The sequence below is a fragment of the Cryptotermes secundus genome, unplaced genomic scaffold, assembly GCF_002891405.2.
Source record: "Cryptotermes secundus unplaced genomic scaffold, Csec_1.0 scaffold2, whole genome shotgun sequence".
NCBI lineage: Eukaryota > Metazoa > Arthropoda > Insecta > Blattodea > Kalotermitidae > Cryptotermes > Cryptotermes secundus.
In genome coordinates, this window is record NW_019728496.1 from 818,768 (window position 1) to 836,834 (window position 18,067).

Sequence of the window (18,067 nt, forward strand, 5' to 3'; positions counted from 1 at the left end):
GAAATATTTATGAAACTGAAATATATAATGGTGGAATTTTCAAGTTCATCTGTTGGCAACACTGATTGATGAACCAGGAAATGAAATTTACTTGATCACCTTCAAAAAGAAAAACTCCGTGGTTTTAGCCCGCAAGTGAACTATACCAACCAAGCAACCGCCGCTTGTCGGCGAACTTAGTGCAACTTGTTTACCTACAGTGTCTTTTATTTCATACTAACAGGCCAATGAGCATTCCATACTCAATAGCTGCTACATGGTTGTTTGCATATATTCCTGAAAAAAAGCATGTCATGACATTGTGTTGGCTTTGAATAAATTACCTTCTTACCTACCATTGAATTCTGATAACTTACAGATCTCTAGTCTTTTCTAGACTGGCTAAAAATGTTACATGTTACAAATTAAAGTTCTTATATAGAGTGGAGTNCATGTCATGACATTGTGTTGGTTTTGAATAAATTACCTTCTTACCTACCATTGGATTCTGATAAGAACTTACAGGCAAAAAATGTTACATGTTACAAATTAAAGTTCTTATATAGAGTGGAGTTAAGTTTGAAAATATGTGTTATTCTACCCTGAAGATGGAGGCATTATGGTCCTCATAAACATTGGTACCCACCTACCAAATTACATGGTGTCAACCCAGAAAACCACACCATTGTGAAAACCTGAAATCTATATGTTTTCACATATCTACAATTAAGGGATAGTAGGGACACACTTGTACACACAGACATGAGCATGCCTCATCTCAACTAAAGAAAGCATACAAAAAATCATTAGCTATTGCCATTTCTGTGAAGTTTTGTCTGTACTCTAGCAGCACTGGGTGAAATTATTTTTTGGATTGTAGATTGGGGAGGACTCTGGTACCGAGCTTCTAAAGAAAATGTTACGAATCTCTGATGACCCACCTTCACCAGTCTCTCCCAGAAGTACCTCGCAGCAAGTGCTGCCACCACATCAACATAATACGAAACAAGTTTCCGTCGAAGAAATGTTTGAGGTGAGGCATTTAGGCTTTCACCATCGGCTTGAATACTTGCTCATTCACTGCATGATGCCATTTCATATACCCTCATTTTCATTTAAATATTATTCAGAATGGTTACCTTACATAATTTGTAAGCTTTACAACAACTAGAAAAATTACTGTTACAGTTTGCCGTGTCTTTTATTTTTTTGTGTTCATTTAGAAACTAGAATAAAAATATATTACATCAAAGGGACTGGTATTAAACGTCTCTTGCACAGTGACCATCTTCTGTCTTATTGTGCATCCCCTTCCCTTTATGAGCCCTGCAACTTGAATGAAGCACGGTACATGACTTAATGGGGCCTCATGATAGTCACTTGGTGTCATGAAGTTAGTTTTAATTCTGCATTCTCATAGGACATGAAAGGCTGGCTCATCTTTATCATCACATCCTTTGCAGGTGCGACTGTTTATCATTCTGAACTTGAAAAGATGTCCCTTCAAGTGACAGTGTCATACTAATATCACTTATCACTTGTCTCAGCTTGTTCCTATTCAGTTTCAGCAGGTGTAGTTTTGCCAAGGACTCATAAGGGAAACTCTTCACATGTTTCAGTTTGTGTATGAGCTGCCACTCCTCACAGTCTTTTCAGTCTATTCAGTCTGTCATGGTCTGTTTATTCACTCTTTCTGAGATGCCATAGGATGGTGGTTCAGGTCTTCTGATTTGATCAACATGTTCATTCCTGTCAGTTCCCCCATGTCCTAGCACCAGTATCTTTAGTTCTGTTGAACACTGCTGCCTTTTATCTGCGGCATTTAGTGGTAAATGTTATGTAATCAGCCGAGTGTTGAGGAGAAGAGAACTAAATTTTGGAATTGGTCACTGTACATTCAAAAATGTGGGAAGACAGAAACATGTTTTAAAGTCCGGATCTGTGGAAGGTGGATATGTCTGGCAACTTTAAATATTTCATATCCCTTTGCACATAATTTTTAAGTTTAAATCGTGATCGTTACATCTCTTCTAATTTAATAATACATGAAAGCATTAATTTATTTATTACTAGCATTCCGATATAGAAAGATCTTCACTGCAATTTTAGAGATTGTTTTTCTTTTTGATGGTGGTTAACTTACTGTATCCATCAATTTTGATTGGGAATAATCATTTCTGTCTTCCTTTCCTATATTTCTTTCATGTTTTTCTCCATCCCTTCTTCCTCTGTTATTTCTTTTTCATGTCTTGTCTGATCATCATTTCCTTTGTCCGTCTGCTTCAAGCTGAAACAGCTCCCTTACCTCCATTCTTTTGTACCTTTATCCATCTTGTACCTTCACTTTCTTCTTACTCCTTTTATACCATATTNTTAAATAAACTATGCAACAGATATCAAATTTTATTACACTGAAATAGAGATAAACTCACCAAGTTTTTTTTTTTTACATAGTTTACAGATGCTCAATGTGTCTACCTTTGCTCATACAGCAGACATCTATGCGATAATCCATTTCATCCCACACCTGTGTCAGCATATCACGGTTGACCAGAGCCACAGCAGCGGTGATACGGTTGTGAAGATCCCTGAGATTGGAAGGCAATGGCTTAAAAAAAAACTATGAGAGATTCATTCTCTATCAGCATAGAATTACCATGATCCAGTGCATAGTTTATTTGTTGTGAATTTTTAAAATGTTTCACAGACCTATGAATAACTTTGTGGTTTATACAGACCATCTAAAGTTAGGTTAGTGAAATAAAGGAGACTGTGATGGGCTGTGCATGCAGCTAGGATGGGAGACAAGTAATACATACAGACTTTTGGTGAGGAAATGTTTAGAAAGTGGTCACTCAAAAGACTGGGAAATGGATGGGAGGATAGCTTTAGTAGGTGGCTCTTGAGGAAACAGGACTGGCCTAAGCTTGTGTCTAGTGGCAGGCTTTGATATTAATTAATGGTGTTCTGCCTTGTGGTTCTAATATCATAAAATTTTGTTTTGGTTTAGTTAATACAGTGTGAGAGAAATGGGGTACTGGTTCATAAAGAACCTATTATTGTGTTATTGGTTGTGATTCAGGGTAATTTTGGGATCACAGATTAGTCGATTAAAGGTACCCCCACAGCTTGTGTGATTTCATTTAAAAATATGTAACTCAGTTAACTTTAATGCCATTCATTTCAGCCATTTACAAATCCTAATTGTTCTTGTTTTACACAGATATTTAACTATTTTTTTGGTCTTCATCAATTAAATTTATGAAAATGAATATGAAATTGCTTTAATGTGAAACTTGCTTATGTTGTAGTATACATGTATAGAAGTAAATTTTAGTTGCTACGTTCATACTCACTGCAGTTGTTAAACAAAATGTCTTTTACATCGTTCATCATAATTATCATACAATTTGATAGTCATAAAATAATTGGCATGATCTATATATATATATATATATAGGGCTAACACTTGGTATTCTCTCATTACATATGTTAGCAAGTAGTTGCAAATAGGAGTATAAGGAAGTAGCGATAAACATCAGTTAAAGGTATGCTTGAGTTGGTGTTGCATTGTGTATCTTTTGCCAGGAAAGTTTCATAACATTCCTGTAGATAGCAGTACTGCTTAATATATTGTAACGTGGATGGTGCAACAGGAAGTAGGGGTCACATGAACTCTGCGTTTCCACGAGTGACATCACATACCCTCACTCCTTCGATCACTACACAACGCTCAGTAAACACCCCTCCCGGCTAGGCTGTGACTTCACGCCACAGACAAGTCCGTGCAGCGACTATTGCCAGGCAATTGGTAAACACGGCGATTACACAACAGGGAAGCGAGGTGTGTTTTCCACTGTCCGGCTGAGGGTTTATAAGAGAAGCTGGAATGCCTAAGGAAGGCAATGGGAGTCTAGCAGTTGCCAAGTGCAGTTGTTCATTAGCAGTCAGTTTCCAGCCTTCGAAGAGATGAGGTGAAGTCCAGCAGCCACGAGTTGTTGTATCGAGTGAATGGCAGTGACTACAGCAGGAGAAGTAATTGTGATACTGCAGATGGCAGTAGTTGTGAAACTGTGAAATGTGTAAGTGTAAGAGCGAATGTGCAATAAATTTGCTAGATCCAAGACCGGCGTGAAGTTATTTGTCGCATTACACACACACCCAGCACGTGACAACATATTGTATTCTATATCCAGTCTAGTATTTTAATATAGCTGTGTCTCCTCCCCAGAAGTTTTCAAGTTTGTAATGTGCATATTTAGTGAAATCCTGATTTCAGAATACCCCACAAGGGCTTCATAGTAGGTAATTTTATTATTTACATAGGTGAATATGAAAAGTACAGAATTTTATACTATGTTTCTTTGATAGAACTGTATTACATATATCTCAGAATTTGTATATTTGGTATTAAATTGGTTTCAAATTGTGTTATTGATGTTAGGCATTTTTTACAAAAAAAAAAAGGCTTTTAAGAAAGCTGTCTTCTTGGATGTGGCGCCGTGTAGAAATTGTGTTAACCGACGTTTCGGAGAAACGTTTCGCCTCCATCTTCACAGTAGAAAGCAAGAAATCTGCCAGCGAGCCAGCTAGAGCAGGTGCAACATAATGGTCAGTTTCGATGTAGTGTCGCTCTTCACCAGGGCACCTATAGAAGATACTATGGATCTGCTAGGATGACATTTTGAAGAAGATATCTTGAGACTCTTCCACCATGTCCTGACCACGTCATACTTCAGCTTCAATGGCCAGTTCTATGAACAAATCGATGGTGTGGCGATGGTCTTGCCACTGTCTCTGATCTTTGCAAAAATATATATGGAGGACTTTGAGGAGAGGGCACTTGACTTGGCCCCACACAAGCCACACTGCTGGTTTTGCTACGTGGACGACACCTTTGTCATCTGGTCACACGGTCCCGACAAGCTCCAGGACTTCCTGAACCACATAAATAGTATCAACCAGTGCATCCAGTTCACNACAACCGGCAGATCCACAGAGTTCTCAACCGTCGGCCCAACATCAGCCGGCCTGAAGACAAACCGGGCTCAGTCACCGTCCTTCCCTATGTCGGGACCATATTCAACCGTATCAGCAGAGTGCTGTCCCGGCACAACATCAAAGCAGTGGGTCTGCCTCCAAACAAATTATCCAATTTCCTCCGGCCGGTTAAAGACAGCCTGGGCCTAAGGACACTGGGTGTATACAGTATCCCATGCGAGTTTGGCAAGGTCTATATTGGGCAGACAGGCCGCTCTGTGGACACGAGGTTGAAGGAGCATCAGCAGCACATCCATTTCGAACATCCAGACAAGTCAGATGAGGCTGAACACAGCATCGATTTGGTCCACCGCATTCAGCTTCAGAATACCTCCATCCTCGCTACCAAGACCCGTTATATGGATCGCATCATTAGGGAGGCCATTGAGATTGAACTCCATCCCAACAATGTGAACAGAGAAGTGGGGTTTTGTTTCCGCAAGTCATGGAAGCCTCTCATCTGTTCCCTCAAGTAACCTCCGAAATATGGCAGACCCTATAGGCCTATATGTTTTATGTACATTTTTTAATTCTCTCATATACATATGAGACAGTGGTCTCTAACATTAAGGGAGGAACATAGACTGAGGGTGTTTGAGAACAGGGTGTTGAGGAGAATATTTTGACCGAAGAGAGATGAAGTGACAGGAGGTTGGAGAAAACTGCATAATGAGGAGCTTCATAACTTGTACTCTTCTCCAAGTATAATTAGAATGATCAAGTCAAGGAGGTTGAGGTGGGCAGGTCATGTAGCACAAATGGGGGTGACGAGGAATGCATATAGGATATTCGTGGGAAAGCCAGAAGGAAAGAGACCACAGGAAAGACCAAGATGTAGGTGGGTGGACAATATTAGAATGGATCTTAGAGAGATAGGATGGGATGGTATGGATTGGATAGATCTGGCTGAGGATAGGGACCAGTGGAGGGCTCTTGTGAACACGGTAATGAACCTTCGGGTTCCATAAAATGCTGGGAAATTCTTGAGTAGCAGCACAATTGGCAGCTCCTCCAGAAGGGCTCATCTCCATGAGTGAGTAAGTAAGTACATATGAGACGGTATTCTGATCATGAAAAATTGATCTTGAGATTCTGACAGACTTACATATTTTTGGAATGCTTCTGTGTATATTTATATATGTATGTGTTCCTCACAAGTGCCTGAACATTTGGATGTATTCTGTTCATATTCAGTGTTTAAAAGTTTGTCCTTCATTGGCCAGTGCCTGGTGAGTTTGAACTTTCCAGCTCTGAAACTAAAAGATCTTCAGATAGTTCACAAAACACAAAATGCTGATTTTCATGAAAATAGCTCTAACAATTTTAGTTAAAATGTCAGAATTTGTGGAAAATCTCATGTGCAGTTTCTGTTCTTCATCTCTTACTCTTTCTCATAATCCAGATTACATTTGGCTTCATATTAGAATATCTCTTATTTCACTTATCTGTAATTGGCATCATCAATAAAATTGCACATCTTGTATTGTATCCACATCATGTTAATTGTGAGTTTAGCATAATTTGAATTGGATGACCAGGAAACAATGTATCAGGACGGTGTCTGCTTTAACAATTAAACACTGTGGATTTGATGTATTTCTCATGTTGTTTTCATGTGTGATCCAGCACGCACGTGTGGCAGGTCCAAGTGGATCCAAGGATAACCCACCTAACTACTGTGTTCAGCTTCTCAGCTCTTTCCAGCAAAAAGGTAAGAAATACCATTACTTGACATTTGCAAACCAAGTTCTTATAGTGGTGAATATGAAGATTTCTGTCTTTTGGAATGGAACGCTATATAACCTGGTAGAAGGATATGAACATTTTGGAGGAATGCTGTCTTTGTGTTCAGTGTTCAGGATGGAAAACAGGTCTGTACCTTTCTGCCATATTGCAGAAGACAGTAGTCTCTGCTTTATGAGAACACTGTTTCCATCTACCCACATGTTTTATCTCCAGAACTATTGAATGAATTTTGATTAATTTGGTATTGGTGTAATCTCTGAAAGTTTCTGTGTGAATTTGATTTTTATACATTTTATACAAGCCAACTTTATATGAAATTTAAATCAAACTTATGAATTTTCTCAAAAAATGAATCATAACATGAATAATTTGTGTGTCATTTGAAAATCTTTTTCTAGCATGTTTCCATTTTATTTATGTTGATGAACGAACTGTCTAGTCTCCTTGCTTATCACAATCTTTCCTGTCAATTTTCTTTCCTCTCATCTTGATGTCTTCCAGTGCTAGCTAACCATCTTGTTGCTGATTATCCCATATGTCTCTTTCCTTTTAAATTTTAATGTTGATATAAGTTATTAATCTCACTGAGATCAAGAGTATGTTCTTTGAAGCATTCTTATTTTGATGAATATTTAAAATAATACAGGAACAAATATTTTGTGGCTGTATGCAAACTGATGACTGTAATGTTACAACTTTGAGACAACAGGTTTCTGTCTGCACTAAATGAATGTCAAGGTCAGTGATTGAAAATTGTGAATAATACACTGGAAAATGTTACAGGCTATGGTATTCCCCGCTATAATTACACTGATAATATAGAGGATGGGTCAGTGCAAGCTCAAGTTGTGCTGCCAGACACACGGGCGTTCACTGGAGACTATGCCCCTACACGAGTGCAGGTGGGTAAAGTAATCACACACATTTTCTCCTGCTCCACACACTCTTCTTTGAGTTAAGGGATTTGGTTCAAGGTTCTCCTGTCCACATTCATGATCCATCAATGGTCTTAGGATCTTAGGTTCACACAGCGGTGGTTATGAGAAGTTCTATCTTCTGGATTGTAACGCTGAGTAGTCCATTAAAGTCAACTGACTTCAGTATTCTTAGCATTTGGCATGTTCCCTTATGAAAAATTACATTTGATTAGCAGACAGATTGAATTCCATGGTCAGTAATTCTCAGTTCTTGCAGTTTCTCTGCTTCATGCTGGAAGAACAGCACACCTCTGTGTATGTGAGAGGTGTGAAATTTGAATGCTAGCCATAGCACTGGACTTCACTGTTTTTTTTTAATTCACCAAGCAAGTTGGCACAACTGTTAACATTTCTAGCATAGTTTGGCAGGTTTCAAGTTCAGAATGCCTGTTATCTTGATAGAGATTTCTTCTGGTTTTCCTTAGACCCTCCAACAAAATGCTGTGCCTCCTCTTGGGTCATAACCTCTTTGTTTCGTAACCTTTTCAATTCATTTTCCACTAGTCATCCTACCATTCTGCGCTATATGGTTAGATTACTGACAGTATCATTAAACTAGGATTTTGGCATTAAGAGAGGAATGTAGACTGAGGGTGTTTGAGAAAAGGGTGCTGAGGAGAATATTTGGACCGAAGAGAGGTGAAGTGACAGAAGGTTGGAGAAAACTGCATAATGAGGAGCTTCATAACTTGTACTCTTCACCAAGTATAATTACAATGGTCAAGTCAAGGTGGGTGAGATGGGCATGGCATGTAGCTTGCATTGGGGAGAAGATGGATGCTTATAGGATTTTGGTGGGAAAGCGAGAAGGAAAGAGAAACCACTAGGAAGACCAGGATAGAGACTAGTGGCAGGCTTTTGTGAACATTTAAGTGAACTTTCAGGTTCTATGAAATGTTGAGGAATTCTTGAGCAGCTGAGTGACATGGCTCCATGTAGTTGGTATGACGGTCAGTCAGTCTCTTCCATCTGTGCTGTATGGCATCTAATATGCCTACATGGACGAATACATGATATTTTTCTGTCCTGGCAGGCCTCAGAGAGTGCAGCAAAGCTTGCTCTTTCTCAGTTGTCACTAGAGTCAGATCATCAGAGCAATGGTCTGGCATCTGGCATGGGGAAGCCTGGCACCAGTACTCTGCCCATCCCTCCACAGCAGTGGTACCAACACCAACAACAACAGCCTCCCTTCCCTGCACAGGCATTCCACCATCAGCAGCACAACCACCAAGGTATGGTCTATTATGAAGTAATGTTGGTGTTACGTATGCACTTATAAACTAAAATAAAATTTTGGTATAACTATTAAGTTTCTTGGTCTGCTTGATTTTGTTGCTTTGGTATCTCATGCTGTTTCACATTTGGATGTTGGCAGATTCTAAAGCAGACTGGCGACATGGGCCTGGTCCAGAAATGATACCTACTGGTGGACCTCCAGGAGGGAGACCATTCTCCCGACAGTTACATTATCAGCTGCCACCTCCACCATTCATGTACACCTCGTACCAACCCCAACATCAGGCTAGTGTCTCTCAAAAACATTGCACTTTTTTAATTCTCTTGTTTCCTTTCATAATCATCCCTAAAAGTTAAAGTAGTATATGATATCATGATGCGTGTGTGTACGTGTGCCCCTTCTTACTTGTGAACCAATTATGAGTTTTCATGACACTTGGTATGAACATGTGCCATTAGAGGCCACCCCCATCTGTGTTGTTTTTAATTTCATATCATCAGTGATATCAGCCTAAGAATGCAACAGAACAGTGATTCTTAACCTGTTTTGTCACCTGGACACAGAAAGAAAACCAGTTTCCAGAACAGTGTGGTTTAAAAGAGCTGGGAAAGTTACAGTATGCAAAGTAGCAGTCAAAAACTGTCCTCAGAAGCATTTTGACTTAGGTTTCCCAGTTTTGTTTCCAGGCAGACATTTCATTGTGGTTTCCTCTACCAAGAATCTCCATCAACATGAGATATTGAAAGTAAGACAGTAAATGTGTTAATACTGAATTCTCCTCATATAGCAATATTGGCGAGGCAGTGGGGCAGCTAGCAGTTCTACTAACTGGAGACAGGGGTGCCACCAGCAGTCTGCTAGAGACTGTCGCCAGCAAGAGGTATTTTCCTTTACTATGTGGTTGCACATTGACAGATATGCTAATCAGTGTACAGAACCAAAAAATCCTAACAGAAAGGACTCTTGAAAAACCTGGATGTAGATAGAGGATAATGTTATAAGGGATAGGTAAATATTGAATGGATTCATGTAGATTCAAGTGGTGAGCTACTTTAAACACAATAACAAACCTTCGGGCTGCATAAATTATGAGAATTTAAAGACAGCACCTGTCAACTCCTCAAGAAGAATTTTGCTCTCTGGAGTTTGGTAGATACGACATTGATGGCACATGGCAGAGCAATAAGTGGTTTTATGTTGTATTTAACTAAGCAACAGGAAAATATATAATGGTTAATTTTCTGGACATTGTCCATCATCTAATTTTTATTTAGAAACAGTGTTTTAGAGACTGAATTCTGTCTCTGTCCTCTGGTAAAAAGCTAACCTCTAAGAATGGAGCAGTGTCATCATTCAATAAAGATTAAGATGATGGATAATGTCCAGAAAATTAATCATCGTATTAATGTACCACTGTCACAAACTTTTAGATGTCATGGAAAGTATATACTGTACACTTTGAGACTATAAGAGCTACACTTTTCTTTCCAAATTATTTTATATCAGTTGTATTGAATTATGACATTGATTTTTGGTGTTGAAAACAGAAAGGATTATAAATAATGTGTTTTAAAGTTTTTGGAATTATCAGGTTTTGAGAACTGTAGTCAGGCATATTTTTATCAATTAATTTTTATAAAGTAACATGTTATGATTTGGAAGTACAGAAACAGAACTAACACAAATGATAGCAATTGTGCAGGAAAGTTTTGAATATAATGTTGGTCTTGTCAGTTGACGAGCCATTAGAGCCATTAAGCCAAGTTATGTGCATACTAGATGTATGTCATTTAATATAAAGTTCACCCAAGTCTTCAGATCATTGAGGACCTAAAAATTAAAATTTTTTTGCCAAAACAGGTCACCTACTTTGTAAAGACTGGGGAGAAGGTATACATTATGCGACAGAATGACTTGTATATCTGTATCAGATAACACAAATTTGTGATTTACATGTATACAAAGATAGTAAATTTCTTCGAATACCAGTGACTCAAGCCACCTTCCAGTGCCATCGTCTACTTCTGTTTGTAGCTGTTACAGACCTCGTAGTTATATGCAGTAAAGATTAAATTTGAAGGGAATCATGACACAAGGTATGAATGAGAGCTCATGTTCGGCAGGTCTGGCATGGTGGCAGTACAAGTAACAACTGGAGACAACAGCCAGTAGAGGAGCCACAGCACCAGTTCGTCCCACTACAGGCTGTAATGCAGCAGAGAAGCAGACTGCCGGGGGCATCTTTCCAGCAACATGGCAGCAGAGAGTGGCCCCAACAGCAACAACAGCCAGCTGTTCAACAGAATATGTCACCACATGTTGAAGCCACTGTTACCAGCAAGGTAATAAAACATACTTGCAATGTAAACCTTGACATCAGTAATTTGTTTGGCTTATATTTGGGAGATAAAAAGTACAAGAGGAGATTGGCACTACAGCCCACCAATGAGCCTTGGCTCTCTTGTGGGTGTATTATCCCAGTCTCTCGTAACATTCGGCCAAAAATGGAGGTGATTTGTTAGTTTTCTGTGATCACACTAATTTGAAAATGTTTTTCATGTATCTGATTGTGGGCTCTTTGTATTCCAGGAGGATCCTGCAGTGGATCGACCGAACAGTGTTACATCCAAACCTCTAGTTCCCCGTCCTAGGAAATCTCGTATAGCTGCCAACTTTAACGTGGATATGTCTGATAACGCATGAAGGGAGTGGTGACATCTGAGGAGCAGGAGGGACACTGTCGCACTGGATACCTGCAAAGAAATTTGATATCAACAAACTGTAATATAGGGGTACTATGAATTTATGAATGTCATGTTGATACCTTTGCCACTGGTAGTGAAACCATAAATTCATTAACTCACCTACCAGTACAGTGTAAACTCATTTTTTATTTACTGAGTGAAGCACAGCTGTGTTTCGCATTATGTTAGCTTATATCATCAGGAGATATTATATAACAGTTCATTTTATTTGTAGCAATAAAGAGTATACAGCTTTTACAATGTAGTTTGTTTTTCTGTTATTCCTTATGAAACGTTGTCCCAATTGTAAATTATCATATTCTCCAGAATCAAATAATAATCCCCATACAACACCAAAAACTGAAGAATTAGGAATCTATAGTACTATAATGTTTACTTTTTTCAAATTTCTTTACTTTAAGTGGCAAGGTTGATGGTAACAATTAATAAAGACACAATTCAGTGATTCATTTGTATGCATAATTTTGACTGGCACAAGATTCCAGCTGTGTAAGTTTGTCAGATATAACCGCAGAGTTTCACATCATGTTTATAATTATTAACATATTAAAAAATGTTTCATACAGAATCTGTAGATACTTTTATGGCCAATCTTCTTACAAAATTTCACAGGCTTAGCTCCAGTGGTTCATTAATTACCATTATCAAATCAGAAGCCAAGTAAAATTGTTCACAGCCTCCACATTTGTAAGCTACGTTCACCCCTAGCACCAAAAGAGATACTTTGATTTTTTAAAAATACTTTACCACATGACAGTCAATTATTCTACATTAGATGTTGTAGAACTCTTGCCTTGAAAGCCCACAGAACTCCATGTTGGTACTATTGATAGTAAGTATGAAAAGTGGAATGACCTCAGGTGGTACTATGTTAATATTGTACCAAATTTAATGGAATTCTGAGAATTTCATCAAAAGTATGTGCTGATAAACAAATGAACTGCACAAATTTAATGTTGTTGGAATCTGAACTATTCTTCCCTATAAAATAAATAACAGAAAATAGATCACTTAGAGGAAGGAAAGTCATGACACACATCCTCTTGAATGTTTCAGCTTCATAGTTTCATATATGCTGTTTACAGTGTATGAGATTAAAGGTTCTTGCAACAGTGACTATAAAAATTACTGTTTTCCAGGTAGAAGTGGACTCTTCTACCAGGGGGGGGTGAAACTCCCATAGGGGAGAGGGAAACATGCAGAACACCCATCTATATTCAGCTACATGAACTAGATTGTCTGGAAATGACTGGAATCGATCATAATACATCTAACGCAATTAATCGAATCGCATAAGTGTGAGCCGATATGAGGATCTTAGAGAACGCGAAGTGATTGGCTGACAAACTGTCGTTAAAAATGGAGGTTTTAGTGGTGAAGAGAAATATTGACGATAATCTTGTTATAACATAAGTTTCTCTTTCGTATAATTGTCGAAATGGAAATTGTTATGCAGAAGTACACGTGTAATGTGTTAAAGGAAGTAAATACTTGCTGCGATTGTTTGTAATAGCTATTGGTAGCGTTCTTCATTAATGAAAGAACTAGCTACGCACATGGAATTAAAAATTATTGGTAACGTTCTTCATTAATGAAAGAACTAGCTACGCACAAGGAATTAAAAATAGTGTAAGTATTTGAACTTACACAGCAATGTCTGCGGAAAATATGAAAGTTATGTGGCCTGTTTAAAGTGGGGTCTTACATGTAGGAATGTAGCTGACATATTTAACAGGTACTGTTGTGGACCATGACAAAGCGGGGAGACCTGATATTTAGCATTGTAACCAATTTTGCGGAAATCCGAATTCCAGTTCTGCGTTGCAGATTCCAAAAATTATATTCAGTACAAACTAGGTTATCTAACGAACGTGCTTTAATGGCAAAATTTGTGGAATGGAAACAGTTTGCATGTCGCCTAGCTCCATTCTAATAAACTCTTAAGCAGCAAGGTACAGTAAAAATTCCACTGGATGTAGTACAGTTGCCGGATCCAGAGCGTATACTGCACTATAGCTGTTTTTAAATGACTCATTTCACAATATCCGATTTCTTCCTCATCTTTCTGTTCAAGTTTACCATCCAAAAATCATTTTTGCCAGGTCTTTAAGGTTTCTTTCGCAAATGACATACGAAGTACATATTACCCCACCTCCTATAAAGATCTAAAGATGCATTTGCTAGTTTTGAACAAATTGTTGTTACATTTTTTCTTTTCCTCTATAGAGAACATTTCATGTAACGCCTTCAATAAGTCTTGTAGTCTTTAAGTGTTCAGGTATAAAAATGTTTTCCAGGAATCTGATCTTAAAAATTCTGTGCTGGATAATGTTTTTAATGCTTCAGTCATTGGATTGGGTCACAATGGTTTCTTAAGTTATGCAGGATAGAGGTTGTGTATCACAAAGTGTTATGGAAGAGTTGTTATGAACAGTGTGATAGGAATGGTGGAATGAAAGTGATAGTGGCATCTGCTCTACTTTCAATGTATTGACTGTGTGTTCCCTTGGACAGAATGAAGGAGGCATGGAGAGTCACACTTGTTATGACCAAGATTGAAACAAGGTTCTTTTCAAGTTTAAATCATTTGTTGTGCAACTGACATAAATTTCAGTTATGCAGGTCCACTATTTTCAGTAATTCAAATCTTGTTCTTGTAATTATACTTCTTTATTGGTGTGTAAATGTGATGTGAAAGAGAACTCTTTAACAAACTCGTTAAAAACGGTAACACAATGTTAGCTTTTGAAGTGTCTTCTGTGAAGCACATCTGACCATTATGAGACCCACCACAATCCTTCCCAGTATCAAGCCCTGATATTGTTGGTCATCCTGTGTTTGTTTGGGGTGGGGAAAAAGGAATGACCCTCTTAGAGGTTACCCTTCCAGCATTCCCATTTAGTTACATACTATTAAACTAGCTGTGTAAATTATACAGGACTCTTAATTTTAATTGAGCTAGTGCTGGTCTGAAAATTGTTTTTTATTTATTATGTTATTTTTATTAGTGCAAATATTGGTCATATATGTAGATTATTTTGCATTACCCAGATTGTATCCCTAGTACATCACACAGATGCATTTATCATGCTAAAAAACAAGATTTTATCACAGTAGAAGTGTAGTCCTTGATTCCATAAAAGATTTCATAACAGTAAATGTGGGTTTCCAGTTTGAACACAGATTCAGCAATATCCCACACATTGAGCAGTGGCAAATGGATGGGTAACACAGCTTCTTTACACACTTTTCATCATAACAAATGCCTATAATTGCTGGCCCAAAAAAAGATCCCCTCTCCATCTTATACAGCACCTTTGTGTAGAATATTTCTGGAAGAATGAGAGAGTAGTATCATAAATTGCACCATTCTGAACAGCCAGTTCTTAGTTCCAGAAGTTAATGTTAATATGCTCTTTCCTTTGTGGTCACACTAACAAGGAGATGAGTTCTCAGTGCCTTGCTAGAAATAAACCTGAGTGTCCAAGCTGAAGCTAGTCACTAATTGTATGTCAGCTGTGACAGCTGATCAGTGTTTGTATTGTCTTTGTTGTCATTATCATTGATGTTTGGGATTTGCCATTTTCATAAGTGCCCTAGTCTCATTGGCCAAGTTTATGACCATCAACCATTGCATTCACTCCACAGATTTTTCATAACCACTGTGTTTTGGCCTACCTTTGCACATTTTCACGTTGGTTCCAGTGAATTTGTAGTTTAGCAACGCTTTCTTTTTACAAAGTACACCTGGTCTGTCTTCCATATTTTTTGACCATGATTTACAGTATCTATTTTAATATGACTTGCCAAATTTATATGCTTTAAATCATTTCTCATGGCGATTATGCTGGTTCTTTGTTCAGATCGTTAAAATCATTATTTTCTGTGTAACAGCCTCCTGCTATTATGACACAGTGAACTCCACAAACGCCAGTAGTACAGGAGCTTGTTTGTTTATTATTTATTTATTTATTTACTTCATATCCATCGACCATTATACATGATTTTTTTTNACATACATGGTATCTCTGTTTGTGGAAAGACAAGTAAAATACTCCCTTCTTAGCTGCGAGTGTTGTAATCAACACGTGTTGATTACAACACTCGCAGCTAAGAAGGGAACACACATCACAAGACGCGGTTTACACAGAAAATAAGAAAAACAACCCAGTAGTGAACGAACCACATGCAAGTTTTAATTAAGACAAATAAGATGAATTATCTTAACAAGTTTTAGCAAGTGTAAATTTATCATAGTTGACAAATACGGACTTTTTAAATACTTTTTAAATGGTGTTGTGAAAACATGAGGGCAAGCAATGCAATAGATTGACGTAATTGGGACACCTGATGATGGCACTATGTTGCCGAAACATGTTGTGAAGTGACAGGTGAAATTGAGTGCACTACAAGACGGCCACTGTAGACATATAATGGATGAAAATCAATGCAACAGGACGCTAAAATATAACATTACTGGGAGCCTCCCTTGTCTGGTTGACATACGAACTTCCTGCTTTTGATCTCTTTCAAATAGCACCACACAGTTAAGGGATGGGTCTTCTGAAGTTTTCTCTGTTTCATTCCCCTGGGTTTCTGCAGCCTTCTCATGGATAGTATCTTCTTTGTATTCTAGTTGAGTAGCCTCGTTGTTACAGTGTGATTGGTTTGAACAGGTCTGCATCTGTGGAACAGTTTCATTGCATGTTGGGAAAAATCAGTAAACATTTCCCTTCCCGAGGAGCAATAATTAATAACTTAATTTGCTCTCATTGGTCTGCCTCTGTACATAAAGTGGTTCAGCTGGGTTGAATGGTATTGTTAGAGCATGTTTTATTCTCATTTGTGTGCTGAAAGCTTTCTTACAGTGTTCTGTTACCCTTTGTTGACAGGCGTATGGCGCCATGAGTGAAGAAGCTCCGAACTACACCCAGAATTCACTCCCCCTGCACCATAACTGCATGGTGTCCTTGCTGTGGATGTCTTGTTATTTGGGGAGCTGAAATTAGGGTATGTTACTTTTTAAAATCTGTTGCTCATATGAAATTAGTGTAGTCATATTCAAAATTCAATTCCAACTTATTGAGTTATGTATTGGAGCCACTAGTTGGTTGAGTGTATAATTGTTGCTCTTTGTTGAGTGGGTTGAGATGACTCCATTGAAGGAGAAATTGGTGTTCCAAGTGACAACAGCCATTGGGTTGAGATGACGCCTTTGGAGAAGTTGTTGTTCCAAGTGACGACAGCCATTGGGTTGAGATGACTCCATTGGACGAGAAATTGCTGTTCCAAGTGACAACAGCCATTGGGTTGAGATGACGCAATCGGAGAAGTTGTTGTTCCAAGTGACGACAGCCATTGGGTTGAGATGACTCCATTGGAGAAGAAGTTGCTGTTCCAAGTGATGACAGCCATTGGGTTGAGATGACGCAATCGGAGAAGTTGTTGTTCCAAGTGATGACAGCCATTGGGTTGAGATGACTCCATTGGAGAAGAAGTTGCTGTTCCAAGTGATGACAGCCATTGGGTTGAGATGACGCAATCGGAGAAGTTGTTGTTCCAAGTGATGACAGCCATTGGGTTGAGATGACTCCATTGGACGAGAAGTTGCTGTTCCAAGTGATGACAGCCATTGGGTTGAGATGACGCAATCGGAGAAGTTGTTGTTCCAAGTGACAACAGCCATTGGCTTGAAATGACACCATTGGAGAAGAAGTTGCTCTATAGCTACATAATTTAACTGTTTGTAATTTGTGATGTCTGTAGGTGGCAGAGTCAGTACTGGAGAGACACTCAGAAGGAAACACGGAAGGTAGTTCCATTGTGCTGAATGCTACAGCAGAATTCTGCTGTACATTGAGTGACATCCCCATTTATGGTCTGGCTGGCAACAGGGATGAGGACACCAGGAACTACTTGTGAGTGCAATATAACCATCCGCAGATAAGTGTACACTTGGCAAGGCACTTTGATTTAGCATGTGTCAAGACTAGATACAGTCCATTGCCCATCTACAGTTATTTACTGCATCTGCAACAGAATTAGAATATATTTTAATTACAGTTGAATTCCATGATATATATGGATAAATACCGTCTTAAGTGCAACAAATTTTATTGTAGTTTTTACTACTACTAAAAACTACAATAAAATTTGTTGCACTTAAGACGGTATTTATCCATATATATTATGTGAGTGTAACAGGATGCTGAAATATAATATTGAATTCCATGATATTGAATATGTAAATTACTGAACTGGAAACATCCAACAGAAACCCTAGAAATGAAAGCACTCGATATACAATAAGAATGTGATAGTTG

The 18,067-nt window shown here is 38.4% G+C and overlaps 1 protein-coding gene and 1 long non-coding RNA gene across 2 annotated transcripts in view; both read left to right on the forward strand.

Annotated features, from left to right (window-relative positions):
• Positions 1–11,988, forward strand: part of LOC111865115 (5'-3' exoribonuclease 1) — a 51,480-nt gene extending 39,492 nt beyond the window's left edge. The window contains exons 26-33 of the mRNA XM_023852850.2: positions 860–1,012; positions 6,646–6,730; positions 7,549–7,667; positions 8,776–8,974; positions 9,118–9,263; positions 9,767–9,859; positions 11,103–11,321; positions 11,569–11,988. Coding sequence (XP_023708618.1) covers positions 860–1,012; positions 6,646–6,730; positions 7,549–7,667; positions 8,776–8,974; positions 9,118–9,263; positions 9,767–9,859; positions 11,103–11,321; positions 11,569–11,682 — 1,128 coding nt within the window. The 3' untranslated portion in view covers positions 11,683–11,988. The remainder of the gene's footprint in view (positions 1–859; positions 1,013–6,645; positions 6,731–7,548; positions 7,668–8,775; positions 8,975–9,117; positions 9,264–9,766; positions 9,860–11,102; positions 11,322–11,568) is intronic.
• Positions 11,989–13,066: 1,078 nt separating this feature from the next.
• LOC117282365 lies at positions 13,067–17,814 on the forward strand. Its single transcript, XR_004513096.1, has 3 exons — positions 13,067–13,373; positions 16,637–16,754; positions 17,511–17,814. It is a non-coding gene; the product is annotated as an uncharacterized LOC117282365 (long non-coding RNA).
• The last annotated feature ends 253 nt before the right edge of the window (positions 17,815–18,067 follow it).